The sequence below is a fragment of the Pollicipes pollicipes genome, unplaced genomic scaffold (assembly GCF_011947565.3).
Source record: "Pollicipes pollicipes isolate AB1234 unplaced genomic scaffold, Ppol_2.1 Scaffold_2555;HRSCAF=2994_pilon_pilon_pilon, whole genome shotgun sequence".
In the NCBI taxonomy this organism is placed as follows: Eukaryota; Metazoa; Arthropoda; class Thecostraca; order Pollicipedomorpha; family Pollicipedidae; genus Pollicipes; species Pollicipes pollicipes.
This window is the reverse complement of record NW_023596136.1, coordinates 37,805,187-37,821,497: the sequence shown is the minus strand read 5'-3', so window position 1 is coordinate 37,821,497 and position 16,311 is coordinate 37,805,187. Positions and strand designations below refer to the sequence as shown.

Below are 16,311 nucleotides of genomic sequence, written 5' to 3'. Positions count from 1 at the left end.
CGGTCTAACTTGTGACGGCTGATATCATGCACCACGCACTACCATGTACCATCACGCGTACCGTGTCCCATGGTGGTGTGTTTACTACATGGCTTCACAGGTGACCACGTGACTTATCTGTCCAGAGCTCTGTCGCTGAGTCCCAGCGATCCACAGCCTGTTCAGAGCTCTGCCGCTGAGTTCCAGCAATCCACAGCCTGTTCAGAGCTCTGCCGCTGAGTCCTGGTGAACTGCAACTTGTTCAGAGCTCTGCCGCTGAGTCCTAGTGAACTACAGCTTGTTCAGAGTTCTGCCGCTGAGTCCCAGTGATCTGCAGCCTGTTCAGAACTCTCCCGCTGAGTTCCAGTGATCCACAGCCTGTTTAGGGCTCTGCCGCTGAGTCCCAGCGATCCACAGCCTGTTCAGAACTCTGTCGCTGAGTCCCAGTGATCCGCAGCCTGTCTAGAGCTCAGCCCCAGTGATCCGCTGCCAGTCCAGAGCTCTGCCGCTGGGTCTCAGTGATCCGCAGCCTGTTGAGAGCTCTGCCGCTGAGCCCTCGTGCTCCGCAGCCTGTTTAGAGAAAGGTACAGTGACCCATAGTCTGCTGTACGGCTTGTGACCGCCCAGATGGCTGGCAGCCTGCATTGTGGTGCGTTGTTGACGTCCGCACTCCAAGGATGGTCCGGGTGGAAAAAAGCGGCAGGTGGATCGCGCCCGCATCACGCTGTCTGCTGTATCAGAGCATTGAATAAAAGCAGATGGCAACAGCGCAAAGTGGCTTAATGATACGGTGAGCGCAAATGTGCTGTGACTTCGTGCGAGCTGCCAAAAGTGATGAATTATGTGCTTACTTCCTATCGATTTTACAGATGTGAGATGGAACTGGAATAAATTGATAAAAAGTAATTGATCTGTATTCTCCATGCTGACCATGAACCTCTAAGCTACTGGAATGCACTGATTAAATGATGTCATCGGCCCAAACAATTAGTCATGCGATCTGACCATACAGCCAATGATTTTTTTTTTTAAACGTCGTCTTATCAGCACTTCATGACATATCGAATTTCAATTATTGTAAGCACGAGAGCTTGAATTCATAATGCCGGAAAACCAGCAGCTGTGGGCCTTCTTTTACTTACATAAATTTGACAAATTATGAGTCGTGCGTTCGTGTGGAAGAAACGTACACTTATGCCTTGTGCAAGTTGCTGGGCTGAAAGCGCGCAACTCTTTTATTTAAGCGTGATTTTCGAGGCAGAAGCGCGTGGTGAAAGTGGACACTCGAAGCAATCGTTGGTCCAGTAAGCCAACGATACACTAGCACGTTCCTGCAGACGGTGGCTGAGTTGTATGCTCTTGCCGGTAGATGTCACCAACGCACCCCCCATTACCTCAATTGTTTACACGCTCCGCACACGGTAGCTCTTCCGACCATACAGAAGTCGTGTGCGCTGTTTGCGACCTGTGATCACCGCCGTTCCCTTTAGGTCCATTTGTCTGATGCAGCCCGATGGCGGTCCGAAAACACGGCGATATGGGTGCTGGTGGAAGCAGGCAGCTCGTTCAATAAGTGTGCACCGCGTAAACATCTGTACCCACGATATCCTGAGAAGACGATTCAGCGATCAGTCGCCACTGAATCCGGTCTAGATTTGGGAGGCACTCTCTGAACCGGAATCCCCCAACAATGCAACACTGGGGTAAGTCGGAGCCGAAATTTGCCGTGTACTCCACGCTCAAGTCAGTATTGCTGCAGCGTGGGCCACCGCGATCAACCGCGCCGTCGACATGTATTTTACTTCCATCATTGTATGTGTGCCGTGCCAGAGCCTGCTCGGGCGCGCGAGACACGTTGAGAGGGTGTATTTTTGCCACGAGCGAAGGGACGATCTAGCAGCCCCATTGGGTCTGATCTGGTCTGGTCTGGTCTTAATTGGATTGGTCTGGTCTTACCCGCCCACGAACAGATTTCTGACGCTTTGTATTACAACATGAGCACCATTGTAAAAGCATCGTGCGCGTCGAATCTGGAAACGTATGTACAAAAACATAATGCGCAGCAGTATAACATGCGGTAAATGAATGCGCGTTTCCGACCGAACAGCGAGCTGAAGCGGGCTTAAAACATGTAGCGAAACCACATGTCGGTCAACACAATGAAATGGTCCGGTACCATCTGCGTTCTCCCCAATGCCGCTCTGATAGCCAAAAGCAAAAAAAAAAAACGCCCGAGAAAGCGATTCTAGCATCATGCAGCTAGCGTCAAGATGTACTTCCGTTTTATAACTCTGTCCATCGACGGCACCGCGCAACTAGACCACAGAACCATGGCGACCACGGCCGCCTGATCGATATCCGGCTGCCAACCAACCAACCATGCACACCCGGGCACAACCGACTGAGGTCCACCGCTGTATGAAGGTCACCAACCACCACTTGTCTAACCACCAGACCTGCAGGTGCTGTGCGCATCTTCACAGACACGCGACACAGACCAAAGCAAGTGCAATACACTGTACATTACCAGCTCGTTGTGCATGAATCGCGAGGCCCCTGATCGGCTCCAGGTCCACGCGCGTCCGTGCCGGACAGGGCCCGCGTCGCGCACGCTCCAGGTCCACGCGCGTCCGTGCCGGACAGGGCCCAGGCCACGCACGCTCCAGGCCTACGCGAGTCCGTGCCGGACAGGGCCCGCGGCGCGCACGCGCCAGGTCACGGCGTGCTGACAGGCGCCCAGCCGTGCTGCGCGTGCGCGGCTGGCCACCTCCGCCGCCTCCACAGCCGGCTGCCACCACTGACATCCTGACGGCGCAGCAGCAGAGCGCGGGCGACAAGCGAGCTGGAAGTACCATAGTGTAGCGTGCGAGACGGTCGTCCGATTGTAGGTCACGTGATGTCATTTACGACACAGGGCACGTGACGAGTTCGAGTGAGAGCGCAGTGCGGACATGTTCACATCCCAGGCACGTATGTGCGTGACTGAAGCGATGCACACCGAAATCACAGAATGATGAGCATTAGAACAGACATGTTCAGACAGCCGTTGGGCATACTGAGACTCTATAACGCACGCATCCGCCATATAATTATTTCGGATCGCTATCTTTCCAAAAGTCAGGCCGGCATTTCAATTTAGGAACAAATGGAAACTGATGAAAAATCACATGACAGCACGTGTCACCATCCAATTTTCCAATGTTTTTTTGGTAGCCATTCCGATCGCCAGCACCACATCTATATAACGTCGCCAGCTGCGGCGTAGACGTTGATACTGCACATGTCGCGCAAGGATTGAAGCATTTTAAAGCACAGAAACTATACGCACGCTTTTCCGGGAGGAGAAAATCTCGCAGGCAAAGTTTCTCCTCGACCGCGTGAGGTTCCATCTGACCTGTCTTCACGCCGCGGTCCGCCGCACAGACGCAGGGCGTACATCTCGCCACAAAAGTGCCGCTCGCCTTCCGTCCCAACCCCGTCAGTCGCACAGAGGCGAGCAGCAGGTGTGAACGCACACACGTGAACTTCCCACTCAACCCAGTACGCCCGCTCAGCGGTGCGGAGGCTGCGCGCCTTGCGCCAGCGCAAGCCGCCTCGCCTCTAGGCGCGCGCTCGTCAGTCCTCGGGTGGCGGGTGCCTCTCGAGGTAGCGCTCCCAGTCGCGGTGCCGGAGCGCGCCGAAGTCCTCGAGCCGCGCGATCGAGCGCAGGTAGCGCGCCAGCAGCAGCAGCTCCACGTCCTTGTCGCGGTTCTGGTGCGCCTGCCGGAACGGCCGGATGCGCAGCCCGCTCTGCCGGTTCATCAGGAAGTTGTGACGCACGTCGTCGAACATGATGGTGTTGGCCGCCGACGTGTCCGGAAACTTACCCCAGATCACAGCCAGCGGCTTGCACTCGGTCACTCCGTAGTGCTCCGAATGCACCGTGATCATGGCCAAGTTGTCCAGGTGGAAGGCGATCTTGTAGTCGGGGTGCGCGCTGACGCCCAGCAGCCGCATCTTCTCATCAATCCACCGCATGGAGGTGGCCGACCAGATGACAATGTCGTAGTCGCGGTAGGCCGACGTCAGGAACTCGTGCAGGTACGGTCGCATCAGCTGGCTGCCGCTGTCCGCCACGCTGCGGTGATCGAACAGCGTGTAGTCAATGTCCAGCACCAGCAGCCGCTTGCCCTCCCGCAGCGGGTTCTTCACCTCCACTTTGTAGTCGCGCACGCGCCTCTCCACCTTGGCCACGTACTCGGGCCGCAGGTGGATGGGCACCTCGCCGCCCTCCTCCTCGAAGAAGTCGTCCAGCACGCCGGCCGCCTCCTCGGGCACCTCGTTGGCGGCGGCAATGGCCTCCTCCGGGCTGCCCATCATCATGATGCGCGCGCCCGGCCGCAGCCCCAGCGCGCCCAGCTCGGCCGAGTCGGGCGCCGGCCGCCCGCCCAGCTTCAGGTTCAGCAGCTTCTGGCGCGCCGGCAGCACACGCGTGCGCAGACAGAGCGCGTCGCGCAGGTCGGCCACGGTGTCGGTGGCCAGCAGGCGCACGTCCAGCTCCTGGCCACTCCACTTAACCGTCAGCTGGACGGTGCCCTCGTCCTCGACGGCCGCCTCCCCCGACATGGCGCTGGTGGGTGGTGTATGCAGTGATCAATGATGGAGTGGGCAGGTGCTGCAGTGGCTGTGATGTGGCTTTCAGAATCCAGCTGCAATGAAATGGCATTAACATTGCAAATGATGATATCAACAATAAGCAGGCATAATTGCAGATATTATCATTATGCAAAATGTGACCTTTAAAATGAACATTTTACTCAAAACATATACATACTATGCAAAGCACTGCTGCTGAATACATGTCCATATGACTAAGTAGGGTCAAGAAAATCACATGAACATTTTCAGCTGGAAATGCTGAGTATAGCCTGATTCTGTGATACCAAATCATTGCTTTCCACCATGGTGCAATCTCTACATATATTTAGCTGTTTGAACAAAGTGGTAATGCAAGCACCACCATCTATTCAAACAACATGCAAAATAGATATGTATAGCCTTATATATATATATATATATATATATATATATATATATATATATACATTGTTTAGATGCAGCATACAAATTTTGAATCTTATGAAAAAACAGGGCAAGGTCCAGAGAGTCTTCATACTTATAGACCATTATGCTAAGATGAGTGCTTTTATTTTTAGCTTAAGTTTCAAACTCCTGGGCACCAAATGCTCTTGAAAGTGTGCATATTGCATATTATATATGTATGTTGTACAATGCACAGCAGGTACAAAATTTCAGGAAGAAGCTTATACTTACTAGGTGCTAAAAGTTATTGATAAGATCCACAAGCTTTCGCCATCTATGCTTTGTCAGGCTATGCCAGCAATGCTGAGAGAAAGGTGCCTATCTGGGAGGCCAAATTATCATGTTCACCCCATAAACTTTTGCAAAGGATTATGCAACTGTGCAGGATTTCATTTAAACACAATAAAAGGGAAGAAGCTCCAAGAAATAAGTGTTTGATTTCGGCTAGACTGCTAATATACATGTTATAGTAATAATGTCCTGTGTTGCAGCAACATCATGGGAAAATTCTGGGGCATGTGCACTATAAATCCACGCAATAAGCAATTAACAGCTTGCAGCACCATCATGATCAATTTCAGGGCAATCAGACAAAGTTTCTGTGAGCTTTGTTGTTGCAAAGGCAATTTCAGGCAAACACACTCAACAAAAAAATCATGCAACATAATTTTAAAATTTGTGTTTGACATGTTTTAAGCTTGGTGCATACAAGCACAACATTCATTAAACAGATGTTTCATAATCATCCACCATAAGGATTTTTGTAGACTGGCATTGTGGGAAACACATCCAGAAGCTTAACAGCAAATGAAAATATCAATACAGTATGGGAGCATTTTATGTACTGTATATGAGATCATGCATATACTTTTGTTACCGTTTGACGCCCCTTAATATCAGTCAAGCCTGACTGGTGGGTTACTATACAGCTGGTATGTCAAACAAGCGAGGCGACACAAACACAAAACACAAAATGTGTGTGACGTATGACTCACAGTCCATATACCCAAGATGGTATGCGGCAGCAATTTGCGTATCAACTCAGAAGCGGGCAAGCGCAAAATCTGTTCTAAATCTACTCATGCCCACCTGCCAATGTATGTTACCAGAGCGCAGACAATATACGTTCAACCGCTTATAACTAGAATAGCCTTATTTAACTAAATGCGCCGGCGTCAATGCGCGTCTTTAGTGAGCCACATACGAAAGCAGTTATTGTCTCCAAATCTGAAAATTATTTCATGCCGTGCCTAACAATATAGAATGAATAATAAAAGTTTTTTGAAAAAACTTTGAATGGCACTATTTATTTTTTAATTGCATAAAAAGCTCCAATTTTTAAACAGCTTTAGGGAAACAATCGATAAGAGATGATTGCTATTTGGACTTTTCGGGACATAATCTGAACATGGCAGCAATCGGAAAATTTCCTTCGTAGAGTTTTGCTCAGTCATTGTGGCGCAGGTGGCCTGTAAACCTTGCTGTAAACTGTACTAGATGTGACTGGGTGTGTGCGCCGGCATTTTCATCTCTGATCTTTGTAGGTAACTGAAACGGCGGGGAAGGAGGTTGGCTAGGGTTGTATACGCTTGGCAAGTGTCGATTCCTTTTTTTAAACCACTCGTCCTCACCACAGAGGAGACGTAATGTGCGGAGAGCTTGCATGTTGGGTGCAGGAATGTTTCTCATCACTGTCAATTGAAATGTGATATATTTGGCCTTTACACAGATGATTTCTTGGCATGATACACGTGGGAACATTCATTGTGTTTAAATCTACATAAGAATCTCAGAGTGTATTTTGTGTTAGTGCTGCTGAACTAGTCTGCAAAAACATAAGCTGAGCTGAATGCCTATATGACACATGTGTTGAATCACACATTTGTGTGTTCCAACCTCAGGGCAAGCCACATTGCACTAAATTTTCATGTACTTCTGGTTGAAAAATATTTAGGGAGTGTTTTGCCTTATGTTATCCCAGTGACCCAACATTGATACATTGCATTGATAGCTTACATACATACTATACATTGATACATCACCTTGATATATTGGCACCTGTGATGTCTATGTGCTGTGCTGGTGCTGACTGTCCCAGATTTTGAGCACTTTAATTGGAATATATGTGCATTAAAATCGTTACTGTGTGCCACTGCTGTGCCAGATGTGTTTTGTGTCACATTTATTTTGTGTACTCTGGCCTACGAGGCCTAGTTTGATATCATGACCTTGAATAGAACCCATAATTATGTTAACAATGCTAATGCTGTTATTCATTTTAAACACAATGGTGCTTTCTTCACAATGTTGCAGAATGATTACATTAGCAACTGGTGTGTGTGCTGCTGTATGTGGATGTTGTCAATTATATTAGCAACTGGTGTATGTGCTGCTGTATGTGGATGTTGTCAGGATGTTTTTTTTAATGCAGGTAGGGAATGTGCACATTGAACCAAAGCACTTGTGGAAAATTAAACACCAGCTGAAAGTATGTTGAACAGCTTAATAAAGCAATTCCCACCTTTGAATCAATTACACTGAAGTAAAGCATGGTCTGATAAGGTAGAGGAGGCACTCCTGGTCACCTTTTCATGCATGAATGTGGCAACAGAAGTTCTGGAATTAAATCTGGGGATATTATGGGGGACTATAAATATACAGGGAAGGGGTTTGGCACCCCAGTCCCCACTGCATGTGTAGTTTGGGATTTTGGGATAAGAACACAGGGTAAGAATTGCACCCTCATTGTATTAAGATATCTGGTCCAAATGCTTACACAATAAATAGGAAGTACATTTGACCTCTTTGTTACAACATCAGTGACCAGTAACATTAGGTGCTCCATGATCTTGGTGCATCAGTATTGTTAAGCCAATGCATAAAATGTTGTTGGTGTAAGATCATAATTGCCCTGTTTCCAAAATATATAGATAGATTGGCAAGGGTACAGCAAGAAGCAAGTGGGATGATGGATGGAATTGGTAACATAATATATAAGGATAGGCTTAGGGCCTTGGATTTCTGATCTCTGAAGTGTCACTGACTTAGAGGGAATCTGATAGAGGCACACAAAATTATGAATGGGATAGACACTGCAGATTGACATGTAGAACTGGAAGTTAGGCTGAGAAATGGAGGAAAACAAGTTTAATTTAGCAAATGGCAGGGATCAAGCTATGAACAGGCAGATGTCATTTAGTCAAAGAGTGGTGCATGATTATAATGGGCTGACAATTGATGTTGTATGAAGTCCATTTCTAGAAATGTTCAAAAAGTGTTTGGATAAACTCTATTGGTCTAAAGAACTCATTTACAACAAAATTTATGCATGTTGATCAGGTGATTAGTTCTGAGGATGTGTATGGAACCTAAGGGAGGCCAACCTTAATAGGCTCTTGTGGCCCTTGTGAGCCAGGTATCGTAATGTCCTTATGTCTTAATAGTTCTGTCATATTAAACAAAAATTGCACAATTTTGCTGTTTTCTGATGAACTAATGTTTTGGTTGACAGAGTAGTCATATCAGCAGTATACATCTAATGTAATATTGAGTACTCATGTACACCGCCACCATTCCCCTTTGTGAAATGGCTCTGTCTGACATAGATTTTGCGTGGTTGAGAATTATCTCAGCATCTGTATGCTTTGGTGTGTAGTGCATCAATTGTAGCCTTCAGAACTGCATACAGATCCTCATTATCACTGACATCATGTGAATTCAGCCACCAGTTTAATGAATGCTCCATTGGTCATATTCTGTGAGACAAGCAGTTCTTGTTTTGCTTATGGGCTAATGGTGGGGGTGAATGGGTATGTTTGTTTATGTAGTGTTTTGCTTATGCAATGTTTGCTAATGCAGTTTATCCAAGTCATGTCAGCTTATATATTACATTTGTAGTGTGCCATCTTTTAAGGCATTTCAATCTGTTTCCATGAGTGCCAATTCACATCACTTGGGACATTTTTCAGGCTCTGTGGATAAGGAAGCATGTCTCGCGGAAGCAGCGCAGGATTTGATCGCCACATCACTATATTTTCTCCTGAGGGTAGGCTCTACCAAGTAGGTGAGTGCCATTCTTTCCTAATGGGCAAATAACAGTACTGTACTAAGGTAACAGTAAGGTAAGGTGACAAGTTGGATATGGGGTTTCTAGTCCAACTTGTCTACCATCTGCCACGATCCTGGCTTCCACCTGGGATGGCAGTGCTACTTTCATTGTATTAACCAGTTTTGCTGTGATCTTTATTGTGAGCCACACAAGCCCCAAGGCAAAAAGGTCGTACTTGAGGGGTGAAAAACTTTGTACTTAAGTAGCCTAGCCCAACCCAGGTGATGGGGGTTTGGGACCTTACATCCCAGCAACCACTGATTGAAGGTCTGTGACATGTCAGGCATGATGAAAAATACTTTTGTGCCATATTCAGTTGAAATATTGTGATGAAAGCCATTTGATTAGGTGGGATTTTTCTGCACACTTGCAGTGTGAACAAAGTCTTACCTTTCACTTAACTTCGCATCAAATGGTAAAATTTCCTGCTTAAAAGCAAAAAATTATGGTGTTACTGCAACACTAGTTTCGGATCTCTAGGACCCGAGGTTGCAGACACATGGGACAAGGCCACTTGATGGAGTAAAGAATGGGGGCGGTATTACTGGCATAAGTGGGAATCATTGTGCACAACATTCGATTCTCGCTTGAAAACATACCGCGAGTTTGCCGCTTTTGGGGAGTCATGAGCCATTGACGTCGCGTCTCGGCAATCAGAGGATACCAAAACGCGAAGCCGACGGCACCGCGCAGGCGAAAGTGCTGTCCACAAAGCACCTGTCGTTGCCAACAGTGTTTGATCGATGAATACGCCAGGTACCGACCTGGAGTCGGCCAGTGTCGCGATTTCGGATGCTGGGCTAGAATACACCACGCTGACGTCACACGGGGCAATCTGTACCAAGAAAGTGGCGCAGACGGGTAGCGCAGCTCCCTGTGAACAATTACCATTCAACATGTGGCTTTCCGACAGGCTGATCACAGTGGTCTGAAATGCAACTTGTTCCCACGTGGACGATTTCGTGGCATGCAACCGTAGTGTTGGCTTGGATGGCGTTCAATAATGTACTTGTGAAAAAGACGTCCAGCTCCATTTGCTGAGGTTCCATTATCATCTGCATGATCACACTCACTTCCAACTACCTAGCCTAACTAATTCCACACCAGATAAGGCGTGTCAAGGGTAAATGATCAGCCATCATTTCCTTGGCTGCCTGTCTTCCACCAAGCCACCAGGGCGTGTTTAATGACGATGATCATGGGATGTGATAGTACTATAACATGTAGTGTGTAGTGCTGTGGGAGGTCGTGATTGCATCATGACGTTCACCATCTTTTCAGAGTATGCCTTCAAGGCTGTCAACCAGGGAGGCCTCACTTCCATAGCCCTCAAGGGAGAAGACACCGCCGTTGCTGTCACACAGAAGAAGGTCCCGGTAAATGGAAGGCCGTTACCTCGTGCCATAGCTCGGTATCATTGCGTTTTTCGTGTGTTGGATAGATGATATGATTAATTTTGCTGCGACCTTGCGGCAAAGAAGTGATTACACTATGCGCTGATGGCTGCACACTAAAGCTGCCACCTGAACGCCTTCTCAAATGTCGAGTGATTCCACGATGTACACGATATACGAACGCTTGCAGTCGCGTTGTAACCCCTTGTGAGCGTTCCGATGATGTTGGCGGCACGCTGGGTGTCCACTATTTGCTGCTGAGCTGCTGAGGTCAGTATTGTTACGAGCGTTCCCCGCGGGGGAGGGCTGTACTGACGTTTAAACGTTTGTATGGAGTACTGTTGTTTAGTATAAATGTGTCCGGGTGCAAACGAGGGCATCCTGCTGCCTTAGGACAAGCTGTTCGATGCCTCTACCATCACGCACATGTTCAAGATTACCAAGCATGTCGGCTGTGTGATGACCGGAATGACAGCCGACTCAAGGGCCATGGTATGTATGCTTCTGCTGCTCGTTTAATATAGCGTGCACAGAGGTTAATTTTGAACGATACTGAACGTGTGTGGCTATTGCGCTCACCGTCGTTTCTGATAAGTTAGTAGCTTTACTTGCTCAGGTTCCTTTTTGCATCCATGGATGTTCTTAGCTGGAATGCGTGGTTTCCATTCAAGCTCCTTTATTTCAGTAGCGCGATCAGTTCTTACCACATTCGAACCAGCGCGTGCTTCTCTTCGATCGTACGGCCTACGGCTCTGTAAGCCTGTATCGTGCGTCTGCCCCTCCCCCGACTGTCCCCACCCCCGAGGTATCGCTGGTGCGTCACCGTGCGGGCGCGCTGTTGGACAGGTGCAGCGGGCGCGCATCGAGGCGGCCAACTGGCGCTACAAGTACGGCCACGACATCCCCGTGGACATGCTCTGCAAGCGCATGGCCGACATATCGCAGGTGTACACACAGAACGCCGAGCTACGCCCGCTGGGCTGCTGTGAGTGCCGCTCCCGGGCCGGGCGCCGCCGGCCGCTCGGTCACCGCCCGTCACTGTCGGTCACCGCCGGTCACTGTCGGTCACCGTCGGTCACTGTCGGTCACCGCCGGTCACTGGCGGTCGCCGCCGGTCACTGGCGGTCACCGCCGGTCACCGCCGGTCACTGGCGGTCACCGCCAGTCACTGTCGGTCGCCGCCGGTCACTGCCGCCGCGGCTGGTGACGGCGATTCAGTGATGAGGCTGTGAAGCTGACTGAGCTGCTCCGGTTGTAGCTCAGTGAGGCAGCCGGCTGACTTGTCGGATGACTGGGCCGGCTGGTGCGGGCACGGACTGGAGGGTTGCGAGGAGCCAGCTGCCTCATCGAACAGAAGGCGTCGACTGGTACAACTGATTTCTCAGTGCAGATGCATCGACACAAATCAATCTTGGCCCATCCGAATTAGTGCAGAGCAAGCCATCGCGCTGTTCAGCTCGGCCCAAGCTGAATCCTGACTGACGTCACGCGGCGCCTACCATGGGTCTCCAGTTGGTCTGCTGCCGCAGCTGACCTGTGTGTGACGCTGCACTGCGCCGTCTGACCGCCCGCCGGTGCCGCGTGTGGCAGGCATGACCCTGATCGCCTACGACGACGAGCTGGGACCGTGCGTGTACAAGGCGGACCCGGCCGGCTACTTCTGCGGCTTCCGCGCCTGCAGTGTCGGCGTCAAGCAGACCGAGGCCAACGCCTTCCTCGAGAAGAAGCTCAAGAAGAAGACGGACTTCGACCACACAGAGGCCATTCATGTAAGCAGCTCGGGCCGCCGGGCTCACCTTTGAGGTTTACGTTGCCAGCGTGGCGGTCCGTGGTTGGACGCAAGGTGTAAAAATGTATTGCTCACCATTCCTGACGCTCAACATTGTTCATTGGTTTTTAGCAATCAAGTTATGTGAGGTAATCGCTGCAAACTGGCGCCATGCTCTGGTCACGAGACGTGCTTGGAATGCGTTTTAACGCTGCTAAACGTGCCAGGTTCGAAGCGTTCACAGTGGTATGTGCAGGGAAGCGCACATTGTCAGCTCTGTCGTCGGTGCACTGTCTGGTTGTGGTTGGGTTGGGTTAGGACACCACTGACGGTGATGTCCGGTGCCGCAGCTGGCTATCACGGCGCTCTCGTCCGTGCTGTCGGCCGACTTCAAGCCCACGGAGATCGAGGTGGCCGTCGTCTCCAAAGATCAGCCCGAGTTCAGGTGAGAGTGTGGCGCGCGCCGAGCGGCGGCTCCCAGCGCACCGCCGGAGACTGGGGACGAAACGAGTTCCGTCTCTTCACATGCTCGCAGTGCTGGTGCTGTGGATGGTACGGTATGACAAACGCCATTGCTGGAAGCACAAACCCGTTTTCCAAAACCAGGTGAATAATTTAACTGACACAACCAACTGAACAACAAACTCAGAATTCATTCAAAAGCATATTGCAGTCAATGTGCAGGCCACAAATGGCACACGTGCCCCCTGTTACGCGCCGCGCTTAACACCCCCACCGGTTGCCGTTGGGGATGGGTGGGTGGGGGTGTGGCTGCGCGGCTGACAGCGTGCGTCGTTGATCCGCAGGACGCTGACGGAGGCAGAGATCGACGCGCACCTGACGACCATCGCCCAGAACGACTGAGCGGGCTGACTGCCGACCGCGCCGCGCTCGTCTCACCTCAATACACTGTTCTGTTCTGGCCGCGCGTCTGTGCTGTGTGCGTGAGGAGGTGGGGAGGTGGCGGGGCCGACGTGGAGGTAGGCCGAGCTGGAAACACGGACGCCAGACCGCTAGAGCGCGAGCACATCGTGGTGGACGCCGCTGGCAGACTGCGGTGGTGTTCCAGGGCTGGGCGGGCCTACCGTGTGGCGTGGAGCGACGCTCTGTACTCGCCAACTGAAGGCGGTTACCTCGAGCCGGAGGCTAGGCGACGGCGCAGCGCGATGGCGCGGCGCCTCCTGTTACGGAGCTGAGCACAGATGTGGGCTGGGGCGATTTCGTTCGCGACACAATTGCGTTAATTCGGCGCACTCTCGCCCGTGCACTGGATCGGTGCCTGCACTGGATCGGTGCCTGGATATTTCCAGTACTTTTCTTTGTGGTTCACTTTGGCTGGATAGTCGCGTTTAAGTCCACATTGTAGGCAAACTGCTTGGGCTGTTAGGTTGGAGCGTTGGCTACCCCGAGGGGGGATGGGGGTGCATCCGAGCTGCGTATTACGCAAGCCAAGAATAATGGCGGTCGCCACAGACCAGATCCGCCGGCGTACAATGAATCAGCAGCCGCAAATCAGAGCGTGAATGCAGTTCTGGTAGCCTCTCCGATGAACAACTTACTTAGCGCCGACACCTAGTGCCGGACATTGTGGAGCTCATTCACGTCTATGCGAGACTGCCGGACAGCGCCCCTCCCAACAGTCCGAACAGCGACACAACCCGTTGCCTCGTCAACCTCACAAAGTCTCCAGTCAGTCGGACATGTATTGATACAAACGCGAGGCGATACACTGCGATGGCGATGCGGGCAGCTCCTGCCGTGAGAGGGATGGGTCAGTCGGCTGGCCAGTCGCTATTTGCCCTGCGCTGTGGCCAGCGGGTTGCGCAGCACCAGAATCACCGAGTCGCCGCGCAAGAACAGCTTCGAAATGTACCGGTCCTTGTTCACCGGCTTGGCCTGAGGAAGGAGCGGGGTCAGACACTGCACGGACCTGTACCAGGCCCTCGCACGAGGCACGACTAATGATGTAGGCTGAACCTGCGGCGAGGGACGAAGGGCAAACCAGGACTGTGGATCCCGACGCCATGAAATATCACAATGTGTACAATGCATCTGGGTCCAGTGCGGCCATTAAAGTCGACAAGATTTCTGCGTCAATGACTAGAAATGTCATCAAAATCAGTCTACCCATCACTTCTCATCTTATTTATCATCTTATCTATCTTCTCATATCTATTAATATTGTATATCATCTTATATATATATATATATATATATATATATATACATTCTATCAATCGGCTTACACTTCTTTGAAACTATGTCACCAAGCATTTTCAGTAAGTATAACATGCCTTTCTGCATGTCCATGTACCTAGCACTGCATGGAGAAAGGTTGTCTGCTTACCTTTTTCTTGCCTTTGCCCGTTTTTGGCAGCTCCGTCCACATCTCTTTCACATTCTCCAGGACCATGTTGCAGTGCCGATCAAAGGCTTTGACACGGGCCAGCAGTTTCTTGTTGTTGCGACAATTGATGAGTACCTGGGTGTTGTTCTTAACTGACTGGGTCAGCACAGACAATGGGCCTGTGTTGAACTCTTCCTCTTCCATCTTGGCCAGCTCCTCAGGGTTCATCTCTGACCTGGGCTTTGGTGCACTGTAAGACATAGGGTGGGTTACATGTTGATAGTCCTATGCTGACCTGGATATATACAAAGTGTTTTAAGGGTTTATCCATACTGCTGTGAATGCTGGCACAGTAGAAAGCCTATTACACATTTCATCCCTAAGTGTCATTGTAGCCAGTGCACATTTTATTCTGGATAAGCATGTTACCCTAAATGTTTTTTTCAGAGCAAAATCATGACCGCTACTTCACCATGTGTACTCTTTAAATCTGAACATTTAATGTTTGGCACGGTCACCACCAATGTCAGCGCATAACAGGTTGCAGGCTGGAGAGATACTCCAAAGATTTCTCCACACAAAAATCGCCCAATAATTCTGAGTGATTTGGTCTAGCCCTCATTTGGAGCACAGAAGCATGAAGTTCAATACACAGACATTGTACAGACATCTCAGTCAACATACAGATTTGTTGTGAACTGGTCACCACTTAAAAAATACAACTAACCTTTCTATAACACCAAACTGATCTGATCTAGCTAAAACAACGGAAAACCCATTGGAAAGTAACAGCAACTTACGTCATTGTTGCGGGAGGAACTTGACGTTCAATTAATATGCAGCACTTCGAACAGCCTCAAAGACGGGCGTAGAAGCAGCCTGGATTCTTCGACACAGTTAAGTGCACAGCAAGCTAAAACCTTCACGCGGAAACAAGAGACAAAATTGAAACTTCCCCCTCCACGGGATGATACCAATCCTTCGCGCCAGAGCATACACTTCTCAAAGCTTGTTCAAAACGTTACCGGTATGATGCGGTTACCAAGCATAGTATTGTACAAAGTTTCGAAAGCCACCGCGAGAGGCGGTAGCATCGCCACGATGAAACATCCATGCGCTTGCGCACACTAGCGTCACCTACGGAGAGAATAAAAAACAAAGATCGACTTGCTCTAAACCAAATCTGCGGCAAACATCACGGCATGCGTCGATTCGTACATTTGCTTCCAGATCGAGAATGGCTGCCAAATTACGAGAAAATCCTGACTGTTGTGCGAGGCCCCAAAGCTGCAGGTGCGTCATTCCACTGCCTCTTTCACTTACTCATTTCCTTAAACTCAACTCAACCCATCCGCTTTCATTTCTGAATAATATATGTTTTTTAGTCATTTACCGCCGTAGGTAGTCATTTAGTTGTTATGGGCGCAAAATGACCACAGTAGTCGACGCGCCCTAAAACTCCAATCAACAAACAATAAACTTAACCGGGGCTGTCTCACGAGAGATGATGCTATGGCGCATGGCAGGGAGAGAATGAAATCGAATTTATCGTGGGTTTTTATGGGGCGGCATATCAAATGCGTTCGTGTTCACAGATTCGACGCTGTTCTGTTATTGTTGCAGACCATAAACC

The 16,311-nt window shown here is 49.9% G+C and overlaps 3 protein-coding genes across 6 annotated transcripts; 1 reads left to right on the top strand and 2 right to left on the bottom strand.

Moving 5' to 3' along the window:
- Positions 1 to 1,987: 1,987 nt before the first annotated feature.
- On the bottom strand, positions 1,988 to 6,236 carry LOC119112226 (ubiquitin-like domain-containing CTD phosphatase 1). Its single transcript, XM_037236324.1, has 2 exons — positions 6,151 to 6,236; positions 1,988 to 4,667 (listed from the first exon to the last, which is right to left on the bottom strand). The coding sequence occupies exon 2, from the start codon at positions 4,582 to 4,584 to the stop codon at positions 3,595 to 3,597; it is 990 nt and encodes a 329-aa protein (XP_037092219.1). The 5' UTR covers positions 4,585 to 4,667; positions 6,151 to 6,236; the 3' UTR covers positions 1,988 to 3,594.
- Positions 6,237 to 6,530: 294 nt separating this feature from the next.
- LOC119105272 (proteasome subunit alpha type-6) lies at positions 6,531 to 13,255 on the top strand. 3 transcript variants are annotated; one of them, XM_037228749.1, is made up of 8 exons: positions 6,531 to 6,601; positions 9,030 to 9,124; positions 10,451 to 10,545; positions 10,957 to 11,055; positions 11,410 to 11,548; positions 12,154 to 12,332; positions 12,682 to 12,776; positions 13,138 to 13,195. In XM_037228749.1, the coding sequence occupies exons 2-8, from the start codon at positions 9,049 to 9,051 to the stop codon at positions 13,193 to 13,195; spliced, it is 741 nt and encodes a 246-aa protein (XP_037084644.1). In that variant the 5' UTR covers positions 6,531 to 6,601; positions 9,030 to 9,048. The 3 variants fall into 3 exon arrangements, with proteins under 3 accessions (XP_037084644.1, XP_037084637.1, XP_037084649.1); XM_037228742.1 differs by having other exon boundaries at positions 6,532 to 6,605; positions 13,138 to 13,255; XM_037228754.1 differs by lacking the exon at positions 6,531 to 6,601 and adding an exon at positions 6,635 to 6,653.
- Positions 13,256 to 14,020: 765 nt separating this feature from the next.
- LOC119105661 (putative small nuclear ribonucleoprotein Sm D2) lies at positions 14,021 to 15,713 on the bottom strand. Of its 2 annotated transcripts, XM_037229135.1 has the most exons (3): positions 15,479 to 15,713; positions 14,679 to 14,928; positions 14,021 to 14,227 (listed from the first exon to the last, which is right to left on the bottom strand). In XM_037229135.1, the coding sequence occupies exons 1-3, from the start codon at positions 15,481 to 15,483 to the stop codon at positions 14,123 to 14,125; spliced, it is 360 nt and encodes a 119-aa protein (XP_037085030.1). In that variant the 5' UTR covers positions 15,484 to 15,713; the 3' UTR covers positions 14,021 to 14,122. The 2 variants fall into 2 exon arrangements, with proteins under 2 accessions (XP_037085030.1, XP_037085022.1); XM_037229127.1 differs by lacking the exon at positions 15,479 to 15,713 and having other exon boundaries at positions 14,679 to 14,939.
- Positions 15,714 to 16,311: the final 598 nt, after the last annotated feature.

Coding starts and splice junctions, on each gene's coding strand:
- LOC119105661 (XM_037229127.1), bottom strand. CDS start 14,939: ATGTCTTACAGTGCACCAAAGCCCAGGTCAGAGATGAACCCTGAGGAG. Junction 14,228..14,678: donor CGGGCAAAGGCAAGAAAAAG/GTAAGCAGACAA, acceptor CTCCTTCCTCAG/GCCAAGCCGGTGAACAAGGA.
- LOC119112226 (XM_037236324.1), bottom strand. CDS start 4,584: ATGTCGGGGGAGGCGGCCGTCGAGGACGAGGGCACCGTCCAGCTGACG.
- LOC119105272 (XM_037228742.1), top strand. CDS start 9,049: ATGTCTCGCGGAAGCAGCGCAGGATTTGATCGCCACATCACTATATTT. Junction 9,125..10,450: donor GGGTAGGCTCTACCAAGTAG/GTGAGTGCCATT, acceptor CCATCTTTTCAG/AGTATGCCTTCAAGGCTGTC. Junction 12,333..12,681: donor ACCACACAGAGGCCATTCAT/GTAAGCAGCTCG, acceptor CCGGTGCCGCAG/CTGGCTATCACGGCGCTCTC.